General features: G+C 36.3%; 1 protein-coding gene across 2 annotated transcripts; it reads left to right on the forward strand.

The window, feature by feature from the left end:
• The first annotated feature begins 1415 nt into the window (after positions 1 to 1415).
• ETFALPHA (electron transfer flavoprotein alpha) lies at positions 1416 to 8628 on the forward strand. Of its 2 annotated transcripts, XM_028052978.2 has the most exons (8): positions 1420 to 1753; positions 1851 to 2036; positions 2880 to 3091; positions 4292 to 4449; positions 7183 to 7338; positions 7586 to 7638; positions 7970 to 8110; positions 8443 to 8628. In XM_028052978.2, exons 1-8 carry the CDS (start codon positions 1670 to 1672, stop codon positions 8518 to 8520), a joined length of 1068 nt encoding a protein of 355 aa, XP_027908779.2. In that variant the 5' UTR covers positions 1420 to 1669; the 3' UTR covers positions 8521 to 8628. The 2 variants fall into 2 exon arrangements, with proteins under 2 accessions (XP_085525593.1, XP_027908779.2); XM_085669467.1 differs by lacking the exons at positions 7970 to 8110; positions 8443 to 8628 and adding an exon at positions 7754 to 7923 and having other exon boundaries at positions 1416 to 1753.
• The last annotated feature ends 530 nt before the right edge of the window (positions 8629 to 9158 follow it).

The raw sequence follows: 9158 nt of genomic DNA on the forward strand, positions 1-9158 counted from the left end.
CCGGACGAGTTCGACGACCTGGACAGGCCCGTACACCCAGACGAGCCCAAAGACCCGGACGAGTCCGACGACTAGGATGGGCTCGAGGACCCGGATGGACCTGACGACCTGGACAGACCCGATGACCTAGACGGGCCCGAGACTCGAACGGGTCCGACAACTCGTACGAGCCCTTTCAAACCGTCGGGTCCGTCCGGATAGTCTTGCCTGTACGAGTCATCGGGCCCATCTGGATCGTAGGGACCGTTTGGGTCATCGGGCCCGTCCGGGTCATCGTTCTCGTGTGGGTCATCGGGCCCGTCTGGGTCGTCAGGCCTGTTTGGGTCATTAGATGTGTCCAAGTCTTTAGGGCCATCCGAGTCGTCGGGCCCGTCCAGGTCCTCGGGCCCATCCTAGTTGTCAGACCTGTCCGAGTCTTCAGACCCATATGGGTGTACGGGCCCCAATGATTTGGAAGGGCCCGTCTGGGTCGTCGGGTTTGTCTAGGTCGTCAGGCTCGTCCGGGCTGTGTGGCCCGTCTAGGTCGTCAGGCCCGTCCGGATCATCGGGCTCGTCTGGATCGTCGGGCCCGTTTGGGTCATCCAACATGTTTGGGTCATCAGGCCCGTTTGGGTCGTCAGGCCCGTCTGGTTCGTCGGTCCTGTTCGGGTCGTCGGGCACGTTCGGGTCTGTTCGGGTCGTCGAGCACGTCTGGGTCGTCGTGCCCGTCCGGATCGTCTAGAATGTGAAGTTGAGTGAGAAGAATTTCAAATTCCACCTATTTTGAGGGTATTTGAATTTATACTAATTTAGGTGATTGAAATCCTTCCAAAAAAATGCTTGCATTTGAAATGCTTTTTAATTTCTCTATCCAAACAAAACATTTCATTACAAAGAAATCTAAATTCTTCAAAAAAATAAATTGCTTCACTAAATACTCTATCCAAACACACTCTGAGCGTAGGGATGAAATTAGTACACAAATTTGATATTTCTTTGATCATATTAATGTTTTGCATCGATATTGAAACATAAAACAACAACTTAGTTAAAATTGAAAAACTGAGTGTTTGTTAATTTTTTAAACAAAAGATCACAAAAGATATTTAGTTGTATAAAGAATCAATCAAACTAAATCCACGAGAAACACTCATATAACAAATAAAAGTAATTATTTTTGAAAAAAAAAAGATAAAATGACAAGTATATTAAGAAAATCACAATCGCATTTAAACCTTAAATTATACTAAAAAAAGTTAATATATGAAAATTCTATAAATTAATTTCAACTTAGATAGACTATTATTTTTTATTTATTTCACGCTTCTAAAGATGTTTATCTAGAAATTTACCTAACCATATCCTTAATCTCAACCTAAAAAAAAAGAAAGAAAAAAGCACGTTCGAACCTAAAATTCATTTTCTTCAACATCCTCTCTGTTTGGCAACGTTTTCGATGCAAAGGGGAGAACCTCCACCCCCTCCTCACGCACATGGCATGCTCCAAGTTATTGAAAAATCATTTAAAAACAATACAACACGTCAGCGCCATCGTTAGTTATACTTATCATAATCATCGTCTTCATCATCATCATCTTACAACTCTCCCACCTTAACACGACACCGTTCTTTCCCTTCACCATCAGCCGCAACACATAGCAATTTTCTGCGCCACCCGCACCCTTCAGCCATGGCCGCTCGCGCGTTGCTCGGAGTGATCAAGAAACGCGCCGTTTCGTGTCCCGCATTCCGCGGCCACTACACTTTTCGACACGTAACTATTCATACCAAAAAAACAAAAATGAGAGCTATTTTAGATTCATTTCTTTTTTCTGTTTGTTATGCAATTCATTGTGGTGGTGGTGTCGTAGGGTAGCACGCTCGTTGTGGCGGAACACGAAGGTGGCGTTATCAAACCCCCTTCTCTCTCTGCACTTGCCGCTGCCACGTGTCTTCCCGACACTGACTCTTCCGTTTCGGTGCTCTTGGCTGGTTCCGGTCCTTCTCTTCATCAAGCTGCTTCACACGCTGCTTCGTCCTACCCTTCAATCTCCAAGGTAACCCAAACGTTTTTTTAAAAAAAAAAATGTAATTAGGACATTTTTTTTTATACAAATTAATTCTTAAAATTAACTACCAGCTCCAAGTGGTTCTAAGTTAACCAATGGTTTGTAGTTCAAGAGTATTATACTGTTATATTTTTTTAAAGTAAAAAAATAGTAATACAATTGTTTTTTAAGGAGATAGTTTTGCGGTCAACAATAGTTTTATTTAAATTGAACAAGTTTGTCTATGAAAAAAACTATATCAGTGATTTACAAAAAAAAAATGAATCCCTGGGTTTATATATTTAAGGGGTGTTTGGGAAAGCTTATTTTTTAGATGATGAAGGGCTGTTTGGATGAGCTTCTGTATTAGAACTTTTAGGAGAAAAAAATATAAAGAAAAAAGAAATTAACTTCTTATGCATTAGCTTGCTTTAGAATCTCTATCACACGGTTTTTTCAAATTTTTATTTTTAACTCGTGCATAAACTAATTTTAACAGAAAAGTTAATTTCACTTTTTTTTGTATTTTTTTTCTCTTTAGCAAGTCTTTGAAGAGAAGAAGCTTGTCCAAATAAACCTTACTTGTTTTTATTTTTACTGGAACTTTCTCTTAAAAATGACTGGTTCTTTGAAATAAGTAATATTTTGCAAATATGCTTAAGATGATTTGGGATTCATTCATGTTTTGGTTTGGATATTTGTGTTGAGCTTGAAATGGTGATAAGGGGAAAGGAAATGCTGATTTTGTTATTGAGAAGGGGTGTGGGTTATGTTTGTGAAGATATATGTTGGAAAGGAAGGTTGAGTTTCAGGATTTTGATGGCTAGTGTGGGTGTGCTGCTTGTGGTGTAGGTGCTGGTAGCAGATTCCGATAAATTCAAAGACCCTCTGGCAGAGCCCTGGGCTAAATTAGTTCATTTGGTTCAGCAGAGTGGTGGTTACTCTCACATATTTGCTGCTGCAAATTCTTTTGGGAAAAACATAATGCCACGTGCCGCTGCTCTTTTAGATGTTTCTCCAATTACTGATGTTACTGGAATTTCTGATTCCAATACTTTTGTAAGGTACGATGTGCTGTGTTTTCTTTTTCATGTTTTAATAACTAGAACCTGGCTGTTTGCTGCAAATTGTGATGCTGGTCACCTACTATTAAATCTTTCATGGATGGATTGTTTGTACTGCTAGCTTATCTTGTACTTTTTGGTAGCATGAATTGTTGCTTTTATTTTGTAAATTTCATGCTATTGGTTGCTTGCCGGTTGACCAAGATTCCCTGTTGGGTATTGTCATCATGTGAGGTATTGACTGTTTAAGCCATTGTAATGATGGGGCCATAGTACTGTTATTCTAGCCTTTGCAATGCTGCACTCATGTTCATACCATGGATTTCATGGAAGATCTCTCTGATTTTGGACTGTATCTAAAAAGGAACTTTTTTGCCATTTAGTCCACTCCAATGTATAGCATGCTTCTGAATTTTTAAGGCTTTTACAGTATGAATGATAAAATTACCACAGATGCATCAGATTCTTAATCTTCATTACTGTCTTATATTATGCGTGATTGGAAAGATTATTTGCGTAACAATATTAGAAATGCCAGGCTGGGAAGATTAACTTTTGCTGCCTTAGCTATGAACCTCAGCATGTTTCACTTGGTCACAGTTTTATTATAATCGACTTTTCTTCAGCTCAGTAATCAATGCTGTTAATAGTTTTATCATTCATTTTTTTTTTCATGATTATTAAAAGTATTTATAAACAAAGCATTGACTGCTTAGAGATCTTATAGTAAATTGAAGTCCATAGAGAGTGAGTAGACAGCTGAAAAACTTGGATTATCTTGGACTTTTGAATTCTGGGAAGGTATTGCAATCAGAGTACATATGCTATGGATAACTTCAGGCTGTGGATAATAAGACATCAGAATAGATATGAGCTAGTGATAATCCTGATTCGTAGGTGTGACTGAAGTGATACAGTATGGATGGTGGTTCATGCATTTAAGGAATTTTTTTTCTTGAAATGGACCTCTGCTGCAATTATCTTAGTCTTAAATTTAAAATAAATGAGTGTGCATGTGGTAAGGCGTGTTTATAGTTAAGAGATAGGGATATATCTCTTTTTCCTTTTTGTTGCTTTAGCAGCTGATTATTCACACTTCTTGTAATTGAGTAATTCATTATGATCCTGCTTCTATCTCAAGTATGAATACATGATGGGTTCTTTTTCTAACTAAATGTGAGATTTTGATTTCTTGTATAGGCCAATATATGCTGGAAATGCACTTTGTACTGTTCGATATACTGGTGCCAGTCCTTGTATATTAACAATTAGATCCACGTCTTTTCCTGCTCTTCAGAAGTCAGTTGACTCTAATGAGGCTTCAATATCCCAGGTTGACCTTTCAACCTTGGACGAAGGTCTGTTATTTTGTTTCTGGTGCATGGACATTTTATTTTATGGAAAATTGAAAAAGACAAAAGTACACTTTTGTTGTGAATAGGGGATTATTGGGATAAAAATATTAACATCTCTATAGTAATTAGAAAAAATATTTTAGCTGATTTCTATTTCCTTTTTTAAGAGTGTGATTGTTACAAATAGAGGAGTTGAGAATATTATTGGAATTGTAATTAATAAAATATTTCTTTCTTCTCTCTCATTATTCAAGTTGGTATAGAGTTCCCGATCTTGGGATTCTGTTATTGATGTCATCACTGCTGCTGACTAGGGTAAACAACCAGTGTCGTAGCTGTCCTCCTCAAAGAGAGTGGTGAAAGTTTGTGTTTTTTTCTTAATGGCTAAGGTGAAATTTACTTCTATGGGTCTCAATGGCCTTCAAAATGTGGCGAGTCCCTATTGGTTTCGTGGGTTAAATTATTGACAGTGGAGTAACATTTGAAGGACTCTAAAAGGACGATCAAGATTAGACCACATTAATGGTGGAGGACTAAGACGAAATGACCCTAATTTTGAGATTTGGGATAATGAACATTCACTAATCAAGACCTGGATGTAGCATTGCATGGTCCTTGAGATAAGGCAAAATTATATGCTTTATCTTCTGCTAAAGAATTGGAATGACCTAAATATGCTTTGAGAAAGGACTTTTCTTTTGTTATGACATTGAAAGAGGAAGAATCTTTCAAAATTTCTGCATGGTCTGAGTCATGAATATGACCCAATGAGGGTACAAATTCTAGGGAAAGAAAAAATTCTCTCTATCAAAAGGGCTCTTTATTGTCAAGGTAGAAGAGACTTGGAGGGTTGTCATTCTTAATGATGGAACCTCCAACATAAGCTCTACCATGACAATAGAAAAGGTTTGTTGGATCAAGTGCTTACTAATTGGCTGCAAGCTATAGCTCATAGTCAAAATACAACTCTTTCTACTTTAGAGTGTAGCAACCTAAGCACTACAATTCAATTGTGACTTGATCTACTTGGCCTATGCCATGAAATAAGTGATGCAACTGCAACAATCTCCCCTCATCAATTGTTCGCTAGGGATTGAATTCTTCAATTATGTTTTGGCCCACTTGGCTTACACTGTGGGACAACAAATGCAACTTGCAACAATTTTTCCCTTAACAATAGTCCTACTAGAATTTGAACTCATAACCTTGACTTTGATACCGGTTATTGTATTAAGTGTTTACCATCAGGCCAAAAGTTATAGCTTCGAATTAGAGTGCACCATGATTTGATTGTAACTTTTAAGAGCGTAGTAGCCTAAACACTATGATTTGATTGTAACTTGACTCATTTGTTTGATCTACACCACGGGATAATTAATGCCACTTCCAATAACGGGGTTGTCAAGGGATCAAACACTAGAGGAAAGTCTACTACAAAAGGCAACCAAGTAGAATATTATTCATACAGTCAAAGATATGGGCATACTAAAGAAACTTTGCTTCAAACTCCATGAGAGAGACAAAGTACTAGAATGCATAGGAAGCAACCTCACAAAAATGGGTAGGTAAAACTATTTTAGAATGCGAAGAAGCAAACAACCAAATGTTCCTTCTCAACTAGAGTAATGATGGAATCAATGATTGGATTGTGTACCTTGGCCATGAGGTAAGAGTTCTTTCAATACAATTGGGCATGTACCTCAAAATATTTTGATTCTTGATACAAGAACAACATATCACAGGACTCTTTTTCTTTTTCCTTTGCTTTTCAATTCATATGTTAAAATCAATAAAGAACAACTCATCACTGTTGCAAATGGTGATAGTATACTCATGCAGATTTGGGAATATAATATTAAAATCATCTATTGAAGTAATGCATGTTTTATATGTCCCGTAACTGACCAATTTATCTTACCTCTATACAAAAATTTACAAAAAATTTAATTGTTCAATATTGTTTCTCTCCTTTTACTATGTCTTCTAGGACCTTGCCCCGAGGAAGATGATTGTAGTTGTTGAGGAGCAAAATGGGTTGTGTTAGAGTCCAATGACCTAAACAAAAGAAGAGAAGTCGTAAGTCAAAGAGCAATAACAAAATCATGGGCAAATTCCTAAGTATGGCTTCATCATAGAAAACTTGGACATCCCTCATTTAGTGTTATCAAATCTTTGTTCCTTCATTTGTTTACAAAAGAGTCTATTCAATCTTTGAATCTTGAGAGAGATCTAGTAGTTACAATCCGTGTCCCTTGAGGACTTCAATTAGCAAACATCTTCACTAAGGAACTTCTTCAAGGAAGATTCCAATATCTTGTAGGCAAGTTGAGAATGATCAATATTTAGTTACCAGCTTGAAGGAGAGGATTGTGAAAGATTACTGGGATAAAAATATCTTAATATCTCTATGGTTATTAGGAAATATATTTCTAAAATCTGCACATTCATTTCAGCTTATTTTCATTTTCTTTTTCAAGAGGGTTATTGCTATAAATAGAGAAGTTGAGAATGTAATTATCAAATTATAACTAATAAAATATTTACTTTCTCTCTCTATATTATCCATTGATAATACAAATCCTGCTTGGATGCTAAAAGAGCAATAGTTTAATAATATCACATATAATTAGTCTTAGTCATCTATATCTCTGTTTGATCAATTACCACTTTGAGACTTAGGTACTTGAATCTCCATCTTTGTGAAAGAATCTTAAATTATTCTCTTTCGTTGGGCAGATCTGGGAAGGTCTGCATATATATCACAAAGTTCTCAGGATGATGAACGACCAGATCTTGGGAACGCACGGATTGTAGTTACTGGTGGCCGAGCACTAAAGAGCGCTGAGAACTTCAAATTGATAGAAGCTCTTGCCGAGAAACTTGGTGCTGCTGGTATTATTTTCTATATATGCTAATACGACAGTTATTTTAATGGCTACAGACTTGTTATTTCTGTTTTTGCAGGATTCATATGCTTCCTGATTTAAATTCCTAGGTTATTGATAGGATGGAAAATCTCTTAGTATCTAAATCCTTGTCTTTACAGATGATGGCTGGTTTCACTGTCATCAGCTTTTACATTTTATTCTCTGTTATATGAATTAAGTAGAATCTGCTAACTTCGTTCTCCCTTGCATAGTTGGTGCCACTCGTGCTGCCGTGGATGCAGGATATGTTCCTAATGAACTCCAGGTGACAATTTTACTTCCTTTCAAGATTAACCTCCGACCACACATATTCTTGCACACACGAAAGCAAATCTGAACAAGAAAAGAAATAATATAGTCTCATATTCCCCTTTTTACAGCATTGGCTCCCCGGATTACTCTGCTAATGCAACAGAGACAGAATTTTAGAGTTCACATTTCAATTGAATGCATTGAATGACGAACATACACTTTTTTGTTTTGTATAGATGCGTGTAATGGGCGTTGGATTGAATCTCAGTGGGCACTTTAACTTCTATTCATGACATAATATAGTGTTCTCATGTCCATGTTTCCTTTTGAAATTTGATATGTAGGTAGGGCAAACTGGAAAGATAGTTGCCCCTGAGCTCTATATGGCTTTTGGTGTATCTGGAGCTATTCAACACTTGGCAGGGATGAGGGATTCCAAAGTCATTGTTGCTGTGAACAATGATGCCGATGCTCCTATATTTCAGGTAATGGCTCTCTTTTAAATTGATCAAGCCACTCTCTATTTCAAAGTAATTGCCACTAAAGAAGTTTTACACTGTTTCTAATTTTCAGTTGCTTTAAAAAAACCAAAAGAGGTGAGTAATGAGAGAGCGCATTAATGTAGTGTAAATCCTAAAATACTGAAATTAGGAGTTTCTGATGATGAGTTTCTTAAGCAAAATTTTAAATGAAAACAAAAACAAATTTAAGATAGAGAGTATTTAAGGTGAATGAAACTTATACACTATATTGGCCACAAACCATTGGAAGAAGAAAACCGTTTTGACTAATTTATGTGATGTGTGTTGAATTGCAGGTCGCCGATTATGGACTTGTTGGAGATCTGTTTGAGGTGATACCAGAGTTACTGGAGAAGCTTCCTGAGAAAAAGTAAAAAGCGTAACACATGCGTCTGTATATGTACTGTATGGTTGCAGAATGTATCATTCTTGGAACCTCAAAATTGCATTTGTTTAAATAAGAAGAAAATGAGGTTTATACATGGACTACTGCAATATATCCGATACAAATAGTACTAAAACCACTTCACGTATTTACCAAACTACGTATTGGGATGAAAAGGAGCATAGAATACTTTATCTCCAAATGAATTTTTGCTGAAATTAATTGAAAAAAAATGTTACCAAACCTATGAGATATCAACTTTAGTCAAGTAGTCTTAACATGAATTTGAGAAGTAGAGTATAAAGAATTTTAATTTCTTATTTTTTTATAGTAAAATTTAAACTTATATAACTTTTAATAATTAAATTAATTTTTATAATTTTTTAAGGTATTTTTTTATTAAACATCATTTTTGGTGGAGCATTGTAAATTTTTATGAAGATAACTTATTCTTTTTAGATTACGTCCAAATACACGGTAGAGTTTCTTGAAATAACATAATATTACGTTCTTTTAGCAAATATGCAAATTTTAGAGAGTTAATTTGTAGTCATCAATACGATGAAGAGAGTGTAAGAGAAGATGAGTTGTTATTATGTTTTTTAATGGTTAAATCATTTCAGAGGT

Source organism: Vigna unguiculata, chromosome 11 (genome assembly GCF_037176805.1).
Source record: "Vigna unguiculata cultivar grain cowpea cultivar isolate G323 ecotype 2 chromosome 11, ASM3717680v1, whole genome shotgun sequence".
Lineage (NCBI taxonomy): Eukaryota > Viridiplantae > Streptophyta > Magnoliopsida > Fabales > Fabaceae > Vigna > Vigna unguiculata.

Coding starts and splice junctions, on each gene's coding strand:
- ETFALPHA (XM_028052978.2), top strand. CDS start 1,670: ATGGCCGCTCGCGCGTTGCTCGGAGTGATCAAGAAACGCGCCGTTTCG. Junction 3,092..4,291: donor GATTCCAATACTTTTGTAAG/GTACGATGTGCT, acceptor TTTCTTGTATAG/GCCAATATATGCTGGAAATG. Junction 7,339..7,585: donor CGAGAAACTTGGTGCTGCTG/GTATTATTTTCT, acceptor TCCCTTGCATAG/TTGGTGCCACTCGTGCTGCC.